Source organism: Mytilus californianus, unplaced genomic scaffold, assembly GCF_021869535.1.
Source record: "Mytilus californianus isolate M0D057914Y unplaced genomic scaffold, xbMytCali1.0.p SCAF_7, whole genome shotgun sequence".
Classification (NCBI taxonomy): Eukaryota; Metazoa; Mollusca; class Bivalvia; order Mytilida; family Mytilidae; genus Mytilus; species Mytilus californianus.
In genome coordinates this window covers 111,388,348-111,412,814 of record NW_026262723.1, presented here as the reverse complement: position 1 = coordinate 111,412,814, position 24,467 = coordinate 111,388,348, and the positions used below count along the sequence as shown (strand labels likewise).

Here is a 24,467-nt window from a genome sequence, read left to right as displayed (position 1 = left end):
AGTTTAATTTTGGACCCTTTTGACCTCAATGTGGACAAATTTGATAACGGGGCCCAAAAATCAAAAATCTAAATACATGGTTAGATTCAGCATATCAAAGAACCCCATATATTCAATTTTTGTTGAAATCAAACAAAGTTTAATTTTGGACCCCGATTTGGACCAACTTGAAAACTGGGCCCATAATCAAAAATCTAAATACATGTTTAGATTCAGCATATCAAAGAACCCTAAAAAATCAATTTTTGTTAAAATCAAACTAAGTTTAATTTTGGACCCTTTGGACCTTAATGTAGACCAATTTGAAAACGGAACCAAAAATGAAGAATCTAAATACATGGTTAGATTCGGCATATCAAAGAACCCCAATAATTCAATTTTTGATGAAATCAAACAAAGTTAAATTTTGGACCCTTTGGACCTCAATGTGGACCAATTTAAAAACGGGGCCCAAAATCCAAAAACTTAATACACGGTTAGATTCAGCATATTAAAGAACCCCAAGAATTCAAGAATAAAACCCCATTGAAATTGATCAAGAAATAAGCAATTTATACGAAGTATCTTCTGTTGCACAATACTGTGCAATTGAATATTTCTTGCTATTGCGCAATACTGTACAATTGACAATTTCTTGCTATTGCGCAATATTGTGCTATTGGATATTTCTTGCTATTGCGCAATACTGTGCAATTGAAGATTTCTTGCTATTGCGCAATACTGTGCAATTGAAGATTTCTTGCTATTGTGCAATACTGTGCAATTGAAAATTTCTTGCTATTGCACAATACTTATAATATAATAATTTACACATCCTGTTTGGTGTGTATCTCCTACCATATCATTATTATTTGCTTTTAAATATAAATCAGAAATAACTAACTTAAAATGGAAATTTTAAAAGAAAAAAAAAAAGGAAAAAAAGAAAAAAAAAGAAAAAAAAAATCCCCCCCCCCAAATTTTTTGAACCTCCTTATGATTCATCACCCCCAAACTCAATCCCAGCCTTCCCTTTGTGGTATGGTACCTTGCAGTACAATTTCAGAGAGATCTATACACTTGAACACAAGTTATTGTCTGGAAACTAGAAAAATGCTTATTTTTGGCCCCTTTTTGGCCCCCAATTCCTAAACGTTTCGGGCAATTACCCCCAAACTCAATTCCAGCTTTCCCTTTGAGATATGGAACCTTGTAGTACAATTTCAGAAATATCCAAACACTTACACACAAGTAATTGTCATGAAACTAGAAAACTGCTTGTTTTTTTGCCCCTTTTTTGGCCCCTAATTCCTACAATTTTGAGGCATTTATCCCCAAAATCAATTACAGCCTTCCCTTTGTGATATGGAACCTTGTGGTACAATGTCAGAGAGATCCATACACTTACACACAAGTTATTGTCTGGAAGTTACAAAAATGCTTATTTTTGGCCCCTTTTTGGCCCCTAATTCCTTAACTGTTGGTACCATAACCCCCAAAATCAATCCCAACCTTCCTTTCGTGGTATTGAACCTTATGATTAAATTTCATGGAGATCCATTCACTTAAACTAAAGTTAGAGTGCGAAAACCAATGTGTCTTCGGACGACGCCAGACGACGCCAGACGACGACGACGACGACGACGCCGCCAACGTCATACCAATATACGACCAAAAAATTTTTAATTTTTGCGGTCGTATAAAAATAGGCGCCGCGATAGGAGCAGTGCCAAGCCCGGAAATCTGTGATATACTCATGTATAAAATTATGAAATTAAGAAATTCTTTCTAAGTTTGAACATAGAAAAAATATCTTTTTCTATGGAAGGTATCGTGATGATATTATATTAATATATCACGGCGATTGGAAGGAAATAAAGGATTTGTTAGAGTTAGCAAATAATCATCATTCGTTCCTGAAATTCACACTAGAATTTTCATCTAAAGAAATAATTTTTCTTGATGTTAATATTTTCAAAGGAACTAGGTTTTCTAATGAAAATATCTTGGATGTGAAAACACACTTTAAACCGACAAATGCCTTCCTTTATCTAGATCGTAAAAGCTGTCACAGTCAACACGTGTTTGCAGGGTTTATTAAGGGCGAAGTTATCAGATACATTAGAACAACAAATAATGATGTTGATTTACAATATATTTTGTAACAGTTCAGATTGAACTTAATAAATAGAGGATACAAGGAGATTGAAATCGAAAAGTACATAAATGAGGCATTATCATGTAATAGATCTGATTTAATCAGAAAAAAAGCCAAAAAAACACACAAAGGAAATTCCTTTAGTATTTGCAACGAAATTCAATCCATGCATTCATAAATTAAAACAATGCATTAGTAAACATTGGGATCTACTAAAACAGGATGCGGTTTGCAACGAAATATTTTCAAGCAAACCAATAATAGTTTATAAAAAGCATAAAAATATAGCAGATCTATTGACAACGACAAAATTAAAATAAATTGATAGGTAAATCCCTGATGATGCCTTCAATGCTTAAACCTATTCATAAATGTTATACATTTATCATTAGCATATAATACAAAAACCGCCGAAACACTAAATTAGTGTCGGATTGATGTAAAGCAATTGCAAGTCTAGTAATACTAGCATCATGTGATCAATATTTTCTAATATAATTACAGTAAAATACTAATAGTATGTATACGGAGTCTTCCGAATAAGATTTTTTGCTGTCGGAATTAGGATTGATGTTGGAATACGTGGATGTTAGGTGTCACTTTTATACAAAGTAATTATTACTGCATACGAAGATATTTTTTCAAAGGGCGATACCGATATAGGCTACACATCGATAGTACGACATCGCATTGATTTAGTCGATGATACATCTTTTAAACAGCGTCACCGCCGCATACCACCATCTATGTTCGATGAAGTGAAAGACCATCTAACAGTTACTTGCAGCTGGAGTTATTCGAAAGTCCCACTCTCCATTTTCATCAAACGTTGTTCTAGTCCGGAAGAAAGAAGGCTCACTGCGCATGTGCGTGGACTATCGTACTTTAAATGAAAAGACAATTAAAGACGCATACGCACTTCCGAGAAAAGAGGAAATCTTAGACGCACTTGGCGGAAATAAGTATTATACATGTTTAGATATGAAGTCAGGGTATCACCAAATCGAGATTGAGGAATCACACAAAGAGAGGACTGCATTTACCGTTGGCCCATTGGGATTTTATGAATACATCAGAATGCCTTTTGGACTAGCTAATAGTCCTGCAACATACCAGCGCTTAATGAAAGAAATACTAGGAGATTTGCATCTGAAAATATGTTTCATATATCTGGATGATCTTATTATCTTTGCAAAGTCGTATGAGGAACATTTAGAAAGATTAGAACTTATTTTTCAAAGACTACGGGAATCAGGATTGAAATTTTCTCCGAAGAAATGTCAACTTTTCCGAACCAGAGTCAAATATGTCGGACACATTGTTTCTGAAGACGGTATAGAACCCGATCCTGACAAGATTGAAAAGATAGAAAATTGGCCACGCCCCACAACACCGGAAGACGTTCGCAAATTCCTTGGTTTTGCCGGGTACTATCGCAAATTCATACAGGTTTTTCCAAGATTGCAAGACCGTTAACGGACATTATGCCAGCACCACAAATGTCAAAAAGGAAAACTAAGCGTCAAGGAGCACCACCATCATGGTACTGGGGTGACAAAGAGGAACATGCTTTCCAAGAATTGAAACAACGACTATCTACACCACCAGTTCTAGGATATCCTGATTATTCAAAATCGTTTGAAATACATACCGACGCTTGTGGCACAGGACTAGGAGCCATACTTTACCAAGAACAGAATGGAAAGAAACACGTTAAAGCATATGCCAGCAGAGGACTATCAAAATCTGAGCGAAATTATCCAGCACACAAACTTGAATTTTTGGCACTCAAATGGGCAGTTACTGAAAAGTTTAAGGATTACTTGTATAGAAGCCGTTTTACAATCGTCACCGATAATAACCCACTAACTTATGTACTATCAACCGCAAAACTAGACGCTACAGGGCATAGATGGGTTGCAGCTCTAGCTACATTTGATTTCGACATAATTTACAGAAGTGGTAAACAAAACACTGATGCAGATGCACTTTCACGACTACCAGAATCAACACAACAACAAAAGATGTCAATAAAAAGCGAATCAATTAAAGGCATTTGCGATGCTATTCAACCTGCACCATACATCAACTGCTTATCAGGAACACCTGAGAAAGAACCAGAAGCCACAGAACTGAACTCTTACTGTAATATTGACATACGAAAAGAACAACGCAGCGACCCAGTATTGAAATCTTGGTTTACCAGCATACAACAAAGACAACGTCCAAGAAGAGCCGAAGTAGTAAAATCAACTCAACATCTATTCATCTTCAAAAATTTCGACAAACTAAAATTCATACAAGGAATTTTATACAGAGAGATAATTAGCGATGGTAAACCGTTGACACAACTTGTACTACCTAAATCCTGTGTCGAAACCGTACTTACCCAATTACACAACGATTTTGGACATCAAGGCAGAGACAGAACTTTATCGTTAGTCAAAGATTGTTTTATATGGCAAGGGATGAGTAAAGATGTTGAAGACTGGGTAAGCAACTGCGGGAGATGCATCAGACGAAAACAGCCACTTAACCACCGTGCACCACTCATCAGCATCGAAACCAAGCAACCGATGGAACTTGTATGTATGGACTTCTTAACCCTGGAAAAATCGAAAGGTGGTTTTGAAAACATCCTTGTTATCACTGATCATTTCACTCGTTATGCTGTAGCCGTACCAACGAAAAATCAAACTGCTCGAACAACAGCTGAAGCATTCCTGAATCATTTCATCTTATGGTCTACCAAAACGAATTCATGCAGATCAAGGGCCAAATTTCGAAAGTAAAATCATCAAGGAATTATGCACAATTACAGGAATGGAGAAATCACGAACTACTAGCTATCATCCAATGGGCAACGGTTTAACAGAAAGATTCAAGCGTACACTACTAAACATGCTAGGAACATTGGATCCGAATAAAAAACATGACTGGAAATCCCTTATCACCGGATTAGTACATGCGTATAACTGCACCAGACAAGCTAGTACAGGATTTGCGTCGTATTACTTAATGTTCGGCAGAAACCCACGGCTACCGATAGATGTCGCATTTGGACTGGAGACAAATACATGCAAAGAACCAACAACGAAATATGCAAAAACACTGAAAGAACGGCTAAAAATTGCATATGAGCAAGCAAGGAAATCAGTTGAAACAGCACAAGGTAGACAAAAAGACAGCTATGATCAAAAGACAAGAGGAGCAGTTCTTGAAGTAGGAGACCGTGTACTTGTTCGCATCGTAGCATTTGATGGTAAGCATAAGATCTCAGATAAGTGGGAAACAGAACCATACATCGTTAAAGATCAACCCAACACAGAAACACCACTATTTGTAGTACAAAAAGAAAGTGGACAAGGCCGAACAAGAACTTTACACCGGAATTTACTACTGCCAATTGGATTTTTGGATAAACATTTAGGAAATGAACGACACAGATCTACTCAAGATACACCAACAAAACATGAGCGTTCTGAACTAGGAAATAACCCAACAGTTATTGACCATATGGAAAGCGACGACCATGATGATGATTATGAGTATTTCATACCTACAGAAGTCACAGATAGCAACAATTTAGCACCTGTTGATCTCACTGTGGACCAGCCTGTAGATGACAGTTTAATCCCCGGCCGGACCGATGACGATCGACAACCAGTTGAGGGATTACAAGGCACAGGAACTGAGGAGGACGCTTCTCCGTCTGTAGATGAAGATATAGATGATCATGTTCGTCTTGATGATGATGCAAATGCAGTAGAACCTTAAGATGATACTTCAGATGAAAATCCGGTAAACCAAAATATCGACGAGGAATCAGATAGCAGTGATGAACCAACGCCAAGACCTGGTAGACGTTCACTGCCAGCAAGGACAACTAGAGGGAAACTTCCAAAGAAATACGATGGTTTTATGATGCAACAGTCAACCAATTCCAAGCCATCAGATTGGTTAGAAAGAGCCAACTTCCTGTCTCAAGCTGTATCGTCAGGTCTTTTTCAAGGAATTGAGCAAGTTGTAACCAATGCCATCTTGAAGATTGTTACAGACCTGTAGTAACGTACGATGCTTTACTGACAGAGACGTCACCCTTTCATAGAGGGGAGGACGCGGCGATGTTTTTTTACTGTTGAGACTGCGAGGATGCATTCTCCAATGCGGGGGAGAATGTAGCAGCGATTTATAGTATCCTTTTTATGTTTTATTTTGTATTTTTATAACTTAACCAATTTTCCATTTCAGCGAATTATTTCAATAAACTATAAAAAATATTTAATTTGATCTAAAGTTGTTAAAATATTTGAAGAAATTTTCTGAACTCATTACGCTATAGCTTTCCGTTTTTCAAATTTAGTCCCCGCTATGGTGTAATGAATAATTGACTATTGAAGCATATGATTATCCTGTATTGAACCCCATACTGTTAGTACTGCAGTGCAGGTATGACGTTTTCATGTACTATTGGTTATACACGGAACTTACGCCACCGTCGGCAACATAGTGCAAAGGTGACAATACCAGGGGCGTAGCTACCTTCATAATGAAGTGGAATCACAAACTAAAGGGCGAGGGCTCTGGTAGTAGGTCCAGGGCAAAGCCCTGATAGGGGGTCAGGGGGGGGGGGCGAAGCCCCCCGGAATATCCGCATTATAGCGTTTCAAAACAATCACAACCGTAATAAAACTTGTACATTTTTGTTGTGTTTTTTTGGTCAACTATTTGTTTGACTTCGAGTCGAATGAAGACTAAGCATTGCCGTTTACGTTTTTTTGTACGCCGTGAGAGCTTTTAAAATCATGGAGATTTGTTCCATATGCTAGTATTTGTATTGAGCAAAGTAGATAAATAAAAGAACAAACACTGAACAAAACGCAATACTATATGTGGAGTTTCTGTTAGAATAAACATCTTTGGATATCAAATATTTGGTGGACATATTCTCCAATATTTTGCTGAACATATGGATTTAGATATTTAAAAATTATGTGGGTAAACTCTACAAGAGAGAGATAGAAATTTGAATTTTACGCAGTTAGGAATTCTCGAAGTTGAACATAATGAACTTTTTTTTATAGGGAATGGTACTTTGATCACGATATTTTCATGATCAGTGCGTTTGTTAATTATCCAGCATTATTGCATTCAACAAGTTGTATGGCAAGATGATAACAGTGAAGATACGTGTATTAAAAGTTTAGTGTTTCTTTCGAACAAGAATCAGCAGTTTAGTGTTCGACTCGGACAGAAAATTCATAATAAAATTGAATGACCAAATAGTTCAGTAAACGAGTTAGAATTAACAATTTATTTAAATGCTTTTACAATCAACTATTCGTATAGCCGGTCCATATAGAAACAACCTCTAATTATCGAATCTATATACAAGATGTTTTTTATAAAATAAATAAAAATGTAATACATGTACTGGAAAATGTGTAATTTCTTTATAATAACAGCAGTTTCAACTTCTCATCTATTAGTTTACGGAAACTATTGATTGATCGAATGGTTATTAATGTCCAGTAGCAAATATTACATGCACACCAGGATGGGAATACGTTTACGTGTTGTGAAAATGAAGTATTCGTGTTGTCAAGACCTACATATACTTGGTCAATTTTGAACTAGTTCACAACGTAACAGTCATTATTCTCGGATCGATACGAGTTGAAAAGTCTTTGTTCTAGTGAGATGTGAGCTTTGGGGAGAAGCGGAAAATAATAATTTTCAAGTTTTTTTGTTAACCCTAAAGGGATTATGTTGTTTGTTTGCACTCAAGGCGAGTATACGTTATGGTGGTGGTACCGACAACTATGTAGCTGTTTTTTTTTTCTAAACAATGTCCGCAATATAAAAAGTTCCGCAACGTTTACACCAGTTGTATGTATTTATCGTACACATATATGTCCTACAGGATTAAGAATTTTGCTGCATGTGTATTCCTCGTTGCTCGTATTCTTTGTGTAGTTTTTAAAATGCGTACATAGAAAGACTAATTCCTATAAGTTAACTTTGTCCCCTCTCCCTCTCACTCTGCTTTTTTTTTGTGAAAACGACGTGGATGCACGTGCTGTCATGCCTCTGGGTAGCTACGCCCCTGAATACAAAAAAAGAGGCAACTCATTTTAATGCAAAATGAACAACACTGTATTTTCTATATAAAGCCATAATTTCCCTTTGATTGAGGACCAGACACCGACACTGAAATACGTTTCGTATGTCTCTGATTAAGCAACATATTAACTAGACACAGTCTCTTTTAATGCTTGGCCCTTTGTTTAAATAAATTTTCATTCTTAAAACTGTTACAAGTATGCCAAATTATTTCAAACTTCTAACTTCAAAGGAATGTTGATGTGTTTATCCGATGACACACATGGCAGAAAAGATCATAACATTTATTCCATTAGAATTCGTGGTGAATAAAATTGTCATCTACGCCATCTCAGATTCAACAAGGCAGAAAAAAGGTACCAATTAATATTCTTTCCTCATTTCGTTCTGAGTGAAATATTTTGGATTACAGTTTGTAATTAGCATTGGCTTCCTGCAGTTTCGTATTCAATGGTGGAAGTTGGTTTTGGAGCTCTGTAAAATAGTCAAAGTTTTTAGTGGTGAAAGGGGACTTTATCGTCCAATAAGTAGTGGTTAAAAGCACTAGAACACTGTCTTTGTTGTATTTGCAAAAATTACCCCCACACAAAACTCTAATTAGTGTATTCAGCTATTGTCAACAGATTGACCACCGAGGCGGTCCGCCGCCATCTTGGAAAAAGGCAAATCCAAGTAAAATTTTTTTTTACCGGAACAATATTAATTCAACCGGCAACATATAGTAAATCTTTAAAATTTATAAAGAACATATTTATCGTCATCCCCCAACCCCAGCCCCAACGTAATTAACAACTATTGTGTACATGTATGAAAAGAAAATCCGAGATTACTTGCAAACCCCATGCAAGATCCTGTAAATTCAGAAATTATTGCGTGCATTTATTATTGCGATTTTGTCATTTTAGACTTAATTGCGATTTTAATTTTTACGATTTTGAGAAAAATCATGTTTAATTCATATAAAATATTTCAAAATGCGAGTTTAAATTATTGCGTTTACAACTCTGTCGCATTTTTCGCAATAATAAAAATCTCGCAATAATTTCTGAATTTACAGTACTTGAGACCTGTCATACTATCCGACAGCAAAGAGGTACACCTAAAAGACCAAGTCCATCATCTAGAGGACTGTCAAATTATCTGGTGGAACAAAAGAGGATTCCCTATACTGGCTGGAGAAAAACATCAAAAGCAAAATAAACGAATTAGGAAGCATTCATCTCTATATATGGCTTGGAACCTGTGACCTTACAACCAAGAATAAAGACCGCACAATATCCTTAGCCAGTCAACACCCAGATACTTCAAAAAATGTATTTGAAAAGTTAAAGAAATTGAAACTACTGCTTCAGGCATTTCCTAATTCTAAAATAACTTTTATCGAAATTCCTCACTATTCTATAACTAAATGGAACAATCGTAACAATTAAGAAGTCAACATCCGAAGACCGAATCAACCAGGACCAAGAGCTTCACCAACAAATTGTCAATTTAAATTCACAAATACAGGAATTAAACTCTTCTCTTCATGAACGATCTCCCTTGCTCAGCCAGCATCTTAAAGCAAGCAAACAAGTAAAAAGCGGAAAGAACAAACCACGCAAACAGTATATCAACTACCAGCTCTGCTTAGACGATATACACCCTAAACCAACCTTGGCCAAAGCTTGGCTAGCAGAACTATTAACTCAAATCCGTGCAGACTGTTGGCACTAAACAACCAGAAAAAAATTGGTGTGAATCAGAAGGCATGGGATGACCAAGCCACGCTGTTCAAACACTAAATCTATCTGAACATTATCAACAGACAGAAGTGAACCTAACATTTATAACCATGTCCTCCCTAGTACCAACAAATAAATCCCGTGCGAGATCTAGAACCGAGATCAATGAAAAGACCCATGTGAAAAACTATACACTGAATATCATAAAAGCATTATACAAAAAGCTTGAAGCGACTAAAAGAAATCTTAGTGTGGAATATAAACATACAACGGGTGGAATTGTATTAACAGCAGACGCAGTAATGTGATAGGGTCATATAAGGGCTTTTAATTATAGACTCCAACTGGTTCAAATACTTTATTATATACCAGGATAATGTAACTCTGCAAAACAATAGCAAATATCATAAGCAATTTTACAAATGTTACATAGCATTACTAAACAGAAGTAATATTAAACACAATCATGATTAACTTGTGTCACAATTACAAATAGCTAATTTAAAATACATATCAAAGTTTCGGATTGCATTGCAATCTACACAACCGTGCTTCATTTTAGAAAGCGTCAATACGCTTTACAGTTTCAATGTAGAATTATTAAAATGTGCCGAAAGAGAAATAGAATAAAATACAATTTCATTGCCAATTTGGCTGTGAAAGCAACTATTACAAAATGAACAATCTATAAAGAATAAGGAATTAATCCTTACCAATATGTGGGATTGAGTTATCAATATCCACTGCCATAAACGCTAATACAATTATTCCAGGACACTATATGGTATGTTCTGAAAATAATATACGATTATAAATACCCATGTTCAAAATGGACATTCAAAATACTGTGACAAAGTCTATTCAATTTCAGGCCAATTAAAAATATATAAATTAAGTGATATGTCATCTTGACAAGACAATAAATTAAATTCAACGATTTCAAAAGATACACAAGAATAGCTATATTTACAATAGATGAAATCGTAATAATTCTAAGCTTGTAAATTATGAGATGTACTCTAAAACACTCAGTTACAAAAATGTGAGAATTATTCTAACCAAAACATAGTTCAAAATATATTATCGGAAAGAGCATTACTTTACAAAATGTATAAAACTTACTGTCAAAAAAGTCCAAAAAGGTCCAGAATAATAGTCAGGTACAAATAACATCTAACTTCAAAGAAAGTTCCAAATAATATAAACCTCACAATGAAAACCGTAAGTGAAATAGCAAGACAGAGCCAATAGAAAATAATGTACAAATTACCCAATGAATACCATCGAAAAGTCCAATGCGGCAGAACTTAAATGTACTCACTGTACTAATGTTTGATTTTTCAGAAATTTCACGAGCTAAATTGTCCATACAAGTATCTAGTTTACACATAAGGTTTCCCCCCCCCCCCCCCCCCCCCCCCCATGGCATATGCCTGTTGTCCGTAACCTTATTTAAAAGGTTAAATAAGAAAGTTGGAACAAGATACCAGTAGGTAATCAGAAAACAGATATATCATTACCGAAAGGAGAAACGACGAAAGTCAACAAAACACTACATAGAAAAACTATAGATACAGCAACACGATCCTTATCAAACACTGGTGTGAAGTCTTCCTAGTAACAAGTCAGTAAGAAGAGAGGGCATGATAATTGGTTCCCACATGAATGCCGATCGTCTGTTGATAAAGATATCCTCCAAAAATAGCTAATATGTTGTAAATAGATAAAAAAAAACAATCATTGAATAGTTCCATAGTAACTCTTGAAGGACTTCAGTCCGATTTTGATTGCAGATTAAATTGATGGCAATGATTCGGAAAGAGGTTTCGTGGAGTATTTGTCTATTCAAGCAATTATGTAACATGGGCATCCACTAAAATGAAGGAAGATCCAGTTCTTCATCTTCGGTTGAAATTCAAAATGTACAAAAATCGGGCCTATATATGAGGATTTCCTATTAAGTAAGTGTTGTGTGAGTATATGTCAGTAATGACAATTTAAAATTTAAAACTACGGTTATTTTATCAAACACATAACTTTATCCGTTATTGTGAGTAATAGCATAAATACATTTGGGATATACCGGATTCATTGCTAAATGTAAAAGAGAGGCGAAAAATACCAAAGGGATATTCAAATTAAATAATCGAAAACAAGGTAACAATGAGATGAGGAACAGCAATAATAGCGCTGTTCCTTTGCTTTTTATGTTTTTTGCTGTGCACATAGGGATTTTGTGTCATGGATTGATACCCCATATCATTTCTTTTCTCAGTACAAATGCCATGGCAAAAACAGTACACAAAACATAACATAGAAAACCAAAAAACTGAACAACACGAACCCCACCAAAATCCGAGGGATCCCAGGTGCTCCGGAGGGTAATCAGATCCTGCTCCACATACAAAACCCGTCGTGTCACTCCTGTGAAGTATGCTAATAAGTTATATCAAGCGATGAAGAATCACAAAATATCGGATTGGTAATTGACTTTTATCGAACCCTGATTAAGGGAGCTACCATTTGATTTTTAGGGGGGGGCTAGGATGAAAAATTTTGTCCTGCATTTTTTTTTTAGTTGTAATCTCTGTCCTGCCTTTTTATCGGTCCTGCCTTTTTTTCATTAGTTTATCCTGTTTTTTCAAATTTCATCCTAGCCCCACCATAAAAATCATATGGTATCTCCCTAAGACATCACCAAATTAGAAAAAAAAACATGTTCAAGTTAAAGAACTTAAAAAACAATTACACTTTTTTTTTCTTTTTGTAGATTAATTTTTGCCCCTGTTTTCAAATATGGAATCCTAAAAAATAAGTTAACGATTGCAAATTCAAGTAAAAATATACATAGTTAAAAAATTGTTCTAACTTTCTTCAAAAGATGGTACGTTTTGCATGTACACGAGCGGGTAATTATATTTCTGTTTCTTTTACCTATTCTGATTGGATGATAAAACGTTGATTTTCATTGGTTATCGCGTTTTATATAAACTGGCCTTTTCACGTGTGCTTCCTGTTTACTACTACCATAGTTAGGAGACAAAAGGTGGCGGGAAACTTGTTAGGTATTATTAAACTTATTTATAATAAGTATTTATAAAAACAAAGATGATCTTATGAAAGAAAAAGTATATATCTTACTGATTACAATGATTCAGAAGAATGACAATCTAGTATAATATAATTGTTTTTATTTTAGCTCTTACTATAACTATAGTGCAAGAAATGGGTTGTTAAGAGTTTACATGTGATATATTACATATTAAATAAATATTTATTTAATTCAATTTTTAACATCTGATCTGGGCTTATGAGTAGTGAGATAGTATACAATCTGTAGTTCAGACGTCTTTAAAGAATTTATGTAAGTGAAACATTAAGTGCATCCTGATTTGTACATTTACTTGAGGATACATGAAGATTAAGGGATCCACAAATTTGACAACTGTTGAGAGTAAATATGATGTTTGTCAGTGTATGCTTTTATTTTGCTGTTGTGATAAATTCAATGTATTTATTAACTTATTTCTTATTAATTAGTTCCTTGAGAAACAAACTTGTGATACATTTATGAGGTTTAGAAGTGTAATGGAATTGTTTAAGTTATGTAATGTAAGAAATTTTGAGGTTATGTAATGTTAAACAAGCAAGAAGTTATATAAGCTGTTAAAAAATGGAAGAGAAATGGAGAAATTTCATTGCAAAATGTTTTCCCAAATGCTTGTACCTAACTTAGCACAACATGAATTATTGCACATCATTATCATAATATCATGAAAAGATGTACAAATTGTAATTAGACACTATATTTCTTAACTTTCAGAATTCCTGCAAGGACAATGAAATTTTTAACTTGCATATTTTGATGTGGGCTTCACATATACAAGTGACATATAGATGTGCCTACATAGTCATTTAAAAAATAAGGGAGAAACTCACAACTTTAACATGTGTAAGAATTTAAAAAATTTCTGGAAACAGTCTTTAGAGAGCAAATTTTATTTCCTGACCTGCAGCAGTTTTTCCAAAATTCTTTGGAGGACTGTCCGTTATTTGGTCATAATGCAATAATTTATCGGATCTTCAAAAAATCAGTTGGACCAACAGTATTTTTATGAAAGACTATTATCTTTAACATCCAGAAAAACTACTGGTCTTCTCTGAAACTTGCGCTGATTTTCACTCTGATCTGCTATTAAGTGCACGCTCTGAAGTAATCACAAAATCATGTTTTCAAAGAACTTAGTGGTTTTTCCATAATGAATCCTAAACAATAATGTTAAAGAATACAAATCGTAACAAGGATCAAATACAAAAAGATGTCTAATATAAACCAATAGTTGAATAAAACTTTTGTATGCATACATGTACCGGTATGTATTTATTTTATTTTACAGAAATAAAGAAGGAAAATGATGAATGGATCAGGAGATAGTTATTACCTTCAGAAGGACATCAAAGAAGATGATCCAGAAATAACTGCAATTATTAGAAATGAAAAAAATAGGCAAATGAAAGGCCTAGAACTGATCGCATCAGAAAATTTCACTAGCAAGGCAGTAATACAAGCACTGGGTTCCTGTTTGACTAATAAATATTCAGAGGGGCAACCTGGTCAAAGGTGTGTAAAAAAAGTTTGACTTTGTATGTTATCTATGCAACAGGTTTTAAAAGTAGAGTATAAAGATCAATGGCCAAATATTGCTCATTTGACTTGAAAGTGTTATATGTTTTATGTTCTATATTATGCAATTTTAACATCAGAATGTATTTTCCATAATAGCTTAATTGACTATATATTAAAGGTTAAGAAGAAGAAAAAATTAACCTATGTATTATTTTGAACTTGTGTTTCATGATTAAAATTTGTTATGAGAGATCTAGACTAAAGCAAACTTTTCTTGATCTGTCTTTATTTGATGACCTGTGATTAAATGTATAAGGTGTAATATATAAACCCACAGATACTATGGTGGAAATGAATTTATTGATGATATGGAAAGACTATGCCAGAAGAGAGCCTTAGAAGCTTATAAGCTTGATCCTGCCAAGTGGGGAGTAAATGTTCAACCATTGTCTGGAAGTCCAGCAAACTTTGCAGTATATACAGCACTAGTAGGACCACATGGTAGAATTATGGGTCTTGATTTACCAGATGGAGGACATTTAAGTCATGGTTTTATGACACCAACTAAGAAGATCTCTGCAACATCAGTGTACTTTGAATCAATGCCATATAAAGTAAATCCAGAAACAGGGCTAATTGATTATGAAGAACTTCACAGAAATGCAAAACTGTTTCTACCAAAAATGATCGTAGCAGGTAAAGTAAGGGTAGAATTTATCCAAACTCATTTTCAAGTTGAATGTTTCAAATAATGAAATACATTTTAAAAATCTGCAAACAGCATGCTGAATAGATTTATATTCTACATTTTGACTTTTATTATACTTTTCCTTATTCCTTAAAATGTATTGTACAATCAATTAGATTAAATCCTGTTTCTAGCTAAGAATTAGGTCAAAATTATTTTCATTAATTTTTTGTGACTTCACACAATATTACCATTTTTGCTGAAAGCTGAAAAAGATATGTTCTATAATGTGCATATATATTGTCTAAATCTAACTGTCCCAATAAAAGGGGGAGAATGTATTACTCATTTAGTTGCTTAATTCTATCTGTTTTTAGTTCTCTGAAGAAGAAAAAGAAAAATTGAATATTGTATATGTAGATGCATTAAAATAATTTCTTGTATTACATTTGCTTTCAGGTATTAGTTGTTATTCCAGAAATCTTGATTATGCCAGGTTCAGAAAAGTTGCTGATGAGAATGGTGCTTATGTGTTGGCAGACATGGCTCATGTTAGTGGATTGGTAGCAGCAGGATTAGTAGCGAACCCATTTGAACATTGTGACGTTGTAACTACAACAACCCATAAATCACTCAGAGGACCCAGATCAGGAATGATCTTCTACAGAAAAGGTATGAAAATAACATTAAACATTTGGCCAAAAAATATTATAGGCCCGGTAATTGTTACCTTTATCATGTTTATGACCTTCTATTAAATTAACTTTCAACCATCAAACATGTCTGTTACTATCATTTTTAAAAAAAGGATTAAAATACCTATTTAGGAGCAATTCATTTAAAAATAGTCCCCTGAAACAAGTGGGTCTGGTTTTATTATTATATTCATTTTGAACATAATTATAGATTATCATCTGTCATCTCAACGAGATTGATTTTCTTGCTTGAGCCAGTATGGCGAAAGTGAGAAAAGCAATCGAGTTGAGATGACCAATGATAATCTGTTAATCGCTATTTTACCTATGACGTTGTTAATTTCATTGACAACAGCACGTGCACCCTTAGTTTCTAGCGATAATTTTTCATATCACTCTACTGTGCTGAGAAAGGAAATTATGAGTCAGTAAGATCAAAGGAAAAAATGTAAAATAGCGATAATTTACATTTCTTGTACTAAGTTTGAGTCTGTGTTATGCATGATTAATGACATACATTTCAGATAATTGTCAAATGTCTCAAAATAGAATTATTTGTGTTTTGCATTGATTACATTTGATGTTAAATGTCATTCTCTTTAGGTGTACGAAAAGTAACCAAAGATGGTAAAGAAGAAATGTATGATTTAGAGAAAAAGATAAATGAAGCTGTTTTTCCAGGCTTACAAGGTGGACCACATAATCATCAAATTGCAGGTGAGTAGTTTCATTATACATACAACATTGAAAAACTAAATAAAATTGCACTCAATCCCCTTCCCCCTTGTGTCTCAATGTGCAGTAAAAAAATAAGCTTTTTTGGCATCTAAATTCATCGTGGGATATTCTCATTTATTAATGAGTAAGGGGTTACCTACATTTGTCATAAACATTTGTAGCATCATTGAAGCAGGGTTTGATCTAACCTTGATCTCATTGTCATTGATCGTTGATAAGGATGTTTTATGTGATACCTGTAGTAAAACCATTATCTACAACATAAATTTAATCGTGGTCATTAAAGCCAGTGAGACATTTCAGTGATTGCACTCATGTTTAAATTTTAAATTTCTTGTTCAACAGATGTTTTATAGTGATTACTAAAACAGGTGGTCTATTTTAAGCCTTTTGAAGAGTAATGATATTATAAATCTGAAAACGAATTGTTTAAAGCAAACAAACGTGGTGTAATTCCGGTTTCAGTATTTTGAAATAATGAAGCTTTATCAAGAAAGTGTTAATGCTATCACTTTTACAATGGCTTAACAAAAATGAAGTCAACAAAAAAATCTTAGTTTGGTGGCAGAGTTTGGAAGTTGCACATGAATGGCATTTCAATTTACACACAACAGTATTGAGTATCTCAATAAAAAAAATGTCAATTTGATTTTCAAACATAAGAAATAAAAGCCATAGGTAGAAACACATATTTTTATACGACCGCAAAAAAGGTCTTATTTTGGTATGACATTGGCGTTGTCGTTGTCCGAAGACACATTGGTTTTCGCACAATTACTTTAGTTTAACTGAATGGATCTCTATGAAATTTTACCATAAGGTTCAATACCACAAAAGGAAGGTTGGGATTGATTTTGGGGGTTATGGTACCAACAGTTAAGGAAAAAGGGGCCCAAAATAAGCATTTTTCTAGTTTCAAGACAATAACTTGTGGAACGGTGTATGGATCTCTCTGAAATTATACCACAAGTTTCCATACCACAAAGGGATGGTTAGGATTTGCTTTGGGGGGTTATGGCTCAAACCGTTTAGGAATTAGGGGCAAAAACAAGGGTGTCCTGGTTAATGGACAAATACTTTAGTACAAAACATAATTTTAAGCAGTGTAAGGGAGGTAATTCAAATGATGTATTTGGATAACCTCCCTTACACTGCTTTTAAATTGTCTTAATTGTTCATTAACCATTACTTTATACATAATTTAAAAGCAGTGTAAGGGAGCCCTTACACTGCTTTAAATTATGTTTTGTACTAAAGTATTTGTCCATTAACCAGGACTTTGATTACCTCCCTTACACTGCTTTTAAATTATGTTTAAAGAAATGTATATTTATAAAGGAAGACCAGTTAAAATATCTGCAAATGTTGCATCTTTTTTTTTTTACAAAAAAATCCATATGAAAGATTTGACACCATATTTTAAATTCTATTATAAAATAGATCAAGTTAGCACTATGGTAAATTTAAATGGGTAATTATGGTTGCAAACTCCATTGGAAATTTGAATTGAGATTATGACCATATCTTGAGGAAAGAATTTTTTGGGGGGGAAAAAGGGGGGGGGGGGGTCAATTTTTTCTCATTTCAGATTTCAGAAATTAAAAAGAAAATTCTTCAAATATTATTTTTTTTGCAAAAAAAAGTATGTGTGTGTGGGGGGGTGTTAATACGCAACAGCATAGTGTATTGCACAAAAGCAAAAAAAGGGGGGGTAATTTTTTTTTTTTTTTTTTTTTTGTGGGGGGAGGGGGGTCAATTCGCAACAGCAAAGTGTATTGCTGAAAAGCAAAAAATTGAATATAAATTCAAATCATATAACCAATTTTAAGTTCTTTGACTACAGTTATTCTGTGTCAGAAACCTTTTATGTGTCAAATATTAAATTACAATCCAAATTCAGACCTGTATCAAGCGCGAATATTGCGTCCATTTTTGCCCCAACTGTTCAGGGTTGGACCTCTGCGGTCGTATCCAGCTGTGCTCGGCGAAGCAATTTATTATTTTTTCTGTACATGTACAGTCATTTGCAGAGTAGTGTGTTTGATATTTTTTATTATTTTTTTTTTCATTTAGGATGCATTATAACGTTTTGTAATATTTGTGTTTTAGCTGTTGCAGTAGCCTTGAACCAGGCATGCAGACCAGAATTCAAAGTTTATCAGGAACAAGTAATAGCTAATGCCCGTGTAATGAGTAAAGTATTACAAGCAAAGGGATATAAAGTGGTTACAGGTGAGAATTTAGATACAATCACTAACTTTAACAATCAGATTACAATCTATGGATGATTTATTTTCTATCTGTAGACCATATGTTTTTTTTATAATAACTTTCAGCTATAGTTGACTGATGATCATTTTGAAATTTATACACAGCATATCTTTGCAATAAACAAAGCTGATATATTTATGAATTAATCTAGTTCTATAAAAAGAAGCAAATTTGTACAGCAGATATTTTTATAAGGTATTGTTGCAGATTTAAACTGCAAGCTTAAAAGGTCACATCTTTTTTGGAGAACTTTACAAAAATTTCTTATTATTGTTAGGTTAAATATTACAGGTTGGAAAAAATATGGATTCATTGTGCGCCTCTTTTATAAGAAAAATCCAGACATGTGCATATGTTTATTCCCATCACTATTGTCTTGACTGTATACAGCTCTTGTCTGAACGTGTATATAATTATTCCTATGATGTATTCTAGGTGTTACTGACAATCATTTAATTTTAGTTGTCTTGACTGTATACAGCTCACATCTGAACGTGTATATAATTATTTCTATGATGTATTCTAGGTGGTACTGACAATCATTTAATCTTAGTTGACTTGAGACCAAATGGAATAGATGGTGCTCGGGCTGAGAAAGTTCTGGAAGATGTTAGTATAGCTCTAAACAAAAACACCTGTCCAGGTGACAAGAGTGCACTTAAACCAAGTGGTCTCAGAATAGGATCTCCTGCTCTTACATCCAGAAACATGAAGGAAAAAGATTTTGAACAAGTATCAGAATTTATACATCAAGGTAAATTTAATTGTTTAACATCATCTAATACCTAAAGAGTATTTTTACCACATAGAACCTATCATTATTATATGCATGCATTACCATACAGCTTTTTATAATTGACGCTGAGCTTTTTAAATGTCGGGTACATTTTGTACTCGTTGCGATCTATTTTATACATAAAATACAGAAACCTGAATTTAAAAATTAATCATTTTTATCTAGTAAATCCATATTACAGCAGTTAAACATTTGGTATTGAGCTTTATATAAGTTCAAACAACCTTTTCACACTATGTAAACGGTACACCAATAACACGATAGAACATTTCATATAGGTCACCGTTTAAACAGTGTTTGATCTATGAAACCTATTCCGGCAAATTTTGTACATATTTAATAACAATGTCATAGAAACCTAGGTATCTTAAGTAGTTCATCTACAGTATCACTAACTGGTCAACACTGAGGTTATGAGTTCAAACTCTGTACGTGTCGGGTGCATTAAAACTACAATATTAATCTACTAGGATTGTCAGTTTTCCTGCCTACGGTCAGCAGTTCTTTCTGGCACTCCGGCTTTCTCCACCAATAAAACCTGACCGCCACAATATAGCCAAGAGTGCTGAAAGTGGCATTAAACATCAATCAATCATATATTAATATTTAACTATTTTATTTCAGGGTTAGTGATAACAAAAGAAGCTATGGAAGGTTGTGGACCATTGTTGAAAGATTTTAAGGCTAAGATACAAACAGACGAAAAGATTAAACAGAAAATTTCATCACTGAAGGCAGATGTTGAGAAGTTTGCTATACAGTTTCCAATGCCAGGACTTGATGATTGGTGAAGGATTTATTTTAATGATAAGAGGGTGATAGTTGTAACTGGCGTATTGTAGTATCTGCTATGTTTTAATGGTATAATTTGTGGGTTAATAAATACATAATATAAATATTAATTTAAGAATGATGTTGGGAGTAAAAATGACATGGTGAACTAATTTGAATATTTGAAAGTTATCATTGATGTTAACAATTGTATTTCGTAAATTTTACTGGACTTGACACTTGTACTGTATAAACAATGTATGCAGAGAATGATTTAGAATTTATTAGTGTGTAAAGAACAACACATATTCTTGATGTAACTAGAAAGAACTTAGACATGACTAATTGTAATATTGAAATATTTTCACTGGTTATTGTTAATGAATTCTTTTCTGAGTTAACCTGTTATATTAGACAAGGAAAAGTTGTTCTGGTTGTTGATTTTTATAGGTTCTATGTGTGTTCCCAGGGTACAATATTTAAATATACACAGCTACTAGTTGTATTTGTTTTGTTTGTTTGTTTAATTGATGGAGTTTAGCACCACTTTATTTGCAGCTGTAAACTTCCATGTTATACATTTTTGTTTGGAGGAAGTAAGTTTGTCAGTATAATACCACACACCCTTTAGACCATAAATGATGATCTCTTATCAATAAAACTAAAAGGTACCATGCCAATTTTGTGCATAACCAGAGCTAGGCCCTTATTATGTATGAAACCATGCGTTTTTTATGCCCCACCTACGATAGTAGAGGGGCATTATGTTTTTCAGTCTGTGCGTCCGTTCGTCTGTCTGTCCCGCTTCAGGTTAAAGTTTTTGGTCAAGGTAGTTTTTGATGAAGTTGAAGTCCAATCAACTTGAAGCTTAGTACACATGTTCCCTATGATATGATCTTTCTAATTTTAATGCCAAATTAGAGTTGACTCCAATTTCACGATCCATTGAACATAGAAAATGATAGTGCGAGTGGGGCATCCGTGTACTATGGACACTTTCTTGTTTATGTTTAATTTATGTTGGTGTTTTATTTTTACATGGTGAAAAGACTATGAGATTATTGATACGTTATTGTTGTGTTTTTGTTTGACAAAAACTTGTGAGGATGTGCTCCTCAGTTATTTAGAATATGGGACCAAATGACCATTAGTTATCTGAAAATACTATGTCCATAGAATATTCAATAAGAAATAGCTAAAATGGTCATTTTAAGATTTTGAATAATAGGACATTTGACCAGTAACCAAAAAATTGCTAGGATGGTTCCTATACACTTTATATGTCTTATTGGTAGATTTGGGCCAGTTTTATATTCCCTAGATGATCCATGACCCTTTTTTTTCTATGTTGAAGTACCCATAAATGCTTATGCAAAGTGATTATTTTTTTTTTTACTTCAAATAAAATATAAATTATCAATGTGTTGTTGATGATGTGTTTCCCAGTTGGGTTACATTTGTTAGTTTTCTGTTATGTTCTTACTGTTCATAATCATGTTTATTCTATTATTAATGGAGTCTTATAAAAACCACGTCTAGAACACAAACTGAGTACATTTTTTTAGTATTAGACAGAACATTCCTAAACTTAAGTATGAATGTTAGGTTATTGACATCAACCCTGACACCACTATTCAACCAAAAAAAATAGTATTTTGATTTATTAAGGTAAAGAAAAAGTTTCAGATACTTGGAACAGCCCTGTAATTGTTGACATTTTATAGATAAGTTACAAAAGTTACAAATCTGTATTAGTTTGTGACAAGTAAAAGAAAAAATATTTGGAACTATTAATTATATTTATAGAATAACTAATCGAAGAATTCAAATAGAGAAAAATATTCAACGAGTGACCGAACAACACATTAATTCACGAATGCGCGTAGCGCATGAGTTAATTATCAGTGTTGTTCGGTCACGAGTTGAATATTTTTCGATATTTGAATTCTTTGATTAGTTATTCTTTTTATTACATTGGCAAATGGCTTCTTTTAATGAAATTAATGTAGAAAATGTAAGGAACTATATCTTTTTTCTACGCATTCACAATTTGTTTTGATCCGACGTTATCGACGTCTTGACAACGCCTATTGTTGTATGACGTCAGAGAGTGAAATAACCACGTTTATTTCACATGTGAAATTATCGGTTTTTATTTGACTGGGAAATCAATGTAATTCAATGCTACCAATGTAATAATTGATTATAATTTGGAAATAGATATACACTGTATTACATCATATCTAATTTTAGAGAACTATTAATCATATCTAATGTTAAAGTGTTTTCCACACTTTTTTTCATCATGCTTGAAGATATTGATTGATAATTGGTATATAGTTTTATCATGACAAGTTATACAGATCAAGTTCGAAATTTTGTTTCAGTCTGATAATTTTGTGCAGAGTTTTATGGTCCTTGGACTTGAAAAATTCACTCATTTAATCAGTTTTCCACACTGTTTTAGTCATGCTTGAAGATATTGACTTGATATTTTCTTTTTGTTTACACCATGACAAGTTATAGAACAAGTTAGCTTTTTGTTCCAGTATAATGAATTTTTACCTGGTAGGGGAGCAATACTCTCAGAATGCTTGTTTTTTGTTATGGTTGATTTCTTCAAGAAAATTCTTAGACTTCCTCTATAATAACTTTTTATGTAGCCATTGTACAGGGGCTTTCAGTAATTGTAAAGCTTATCTTTTTTCTTCCGTTAAAAAGATCTTTAAATTAAATTATGAACTAAAGAGTCTTATCTTATGTAAATGAATCATGCTTAGAAATTCTTTTTATTTATTATGTATGAAACATTTGTAAATTCCGCATATTAAATCTGTTTACTGCTTCTTTTTTTTTTTGCTTTATCTTCATTTTGTGATGAACATTTTTGTATCACTCAGAAACAACCAAATAAAAACAAGATTCAAATCAAGATTTAGTTATTTTAATTTCTATTTGTCTGTTGAGTACAGAAGGATGATAGTGGATGTGTGGAAAGTTAATAACTAATTGTGTATATTAAGCTGATTTTGTTAGTTCTGCTAATTATATTGCATGAATCCCATTCACCTTTTAAATAAAATGCTCCGCAGGGCGCAGCTTGATACGACCGCAGAGGTCGAACCCTGAACAGTTGGGGCAAGTATCGACACAACATTCAAGCTTGATACAGCTCTGAATTTGGATTGTGATGAAATATTTGACACAGCATAGGTTTCTGACACAGAATGAATGTGGTCTAAGAACTTAAAAATTTTAAATTGGACATTCACCTATTATGGTCCAATATCCAAAATCTAAATACATGGTTAGATTCAGCATATCAAAGAACCCCAAGAATTCAATTTTTGATGAAATTAAACAAAGTTTTATTTTGGACCCTTTTGACCTCAATGTGGACAAAGTTGATAACCGGGCCCAAAAATCAAAAATCTAAATACATGGTTAGATTCAGCATATCAAAGAACCCCATATATTCAATTTTTGTTGAAATCAAACAAAGTTTAATTTTGGACCCCGATTTGGACCAACTTGAAAACTGGGCCCATAATCAAAAATCTAAATACATGTTTAGATTCAGCATATCAAAGAACCCCAATAATTCAATTTTTGATGAAATTAAACAAAGTTTTATTTTGGACCCTTTGGACCTCAATGTGGACCAATTTAAAAACGGGGCCTAAAATCCAAAAACTTAATACACGGTTAAATTCAGCATATTAAAGAACCCCAAGAATTCAAAAATAAAACCCCATTGAAATTGGTCAAGAAATAAGCAATTTATACGAAGTAACTTCTTTTGCACAATACTGTGCAATTGAATATTTCTTGCTATTGCGCAATACTGCACAATTGACAATTTCTTGCTATTGCGCAATATTGTGCTATTGGATATTT

The 24,467-nt window shown here is 33.5% G+C and overlaps 1 protein-coding gene across 1 annotated transcript; it reads left to right on the top strand.

Moving 5' to 3' along the window:
• The first annotated feature begins 12,960 nt into the window (after positions 1-12,960).
• On the top strand, positions 12,961-23,502 carry LOC127708574 (serine hydroxymethyltransferase, cytosolic-like). Its single transcript, XM_052213552.1, has 8 exons — positions 12,961-13,049; positions 14,382-14,605; positions 14,949-15,307; positions 15,759-15,971; positions 16,598-16,711; positions 18,842-18,964; positions 19,530-19,757; positions 20,424-23,502. Exons 2-8 carry the CDS (start codon positions 14,397-14,399, stop codon positions 20,588-20,590), a joined length of 1,413 nt encoding a protein of 470 aa, XP_052069512.1. The 5' UTR covers positions 12,961-13,049; positions 14,382-14,396; the 3' UTR covers positions 20,591-23,502.
• Positions 23,503-24,467: the final 965 nt, after the last annotated feature.

What these genes read in the sequence shown, in the direction of transcription:
- LOC127708574 (XM_052213552.1), top strand. Translation starts at nt 14,397, where the DNA reads ATGATGAATGGATCAGGAGATAGTTATTACCTTCAGAAGGACATCAAA. An exon ending in GAGGGGCAACCTGGTCAAAG is followed by an intron (nt 14,606 to 14,948) that starts GTGTGTAAAAAA and finishes ATAAACCCACAG; the next exon opens with ATACTATGGTGGAAATGAAT. An exon ending in AATGATCTTCTACAGAAAAG is followed by an intron (nt 15,972 to 16,597) that starts GTATGAAAATAA and finishes CATTCTCTTTAG; the next exon opens with GTGTACGAAAAGTAACCAAA.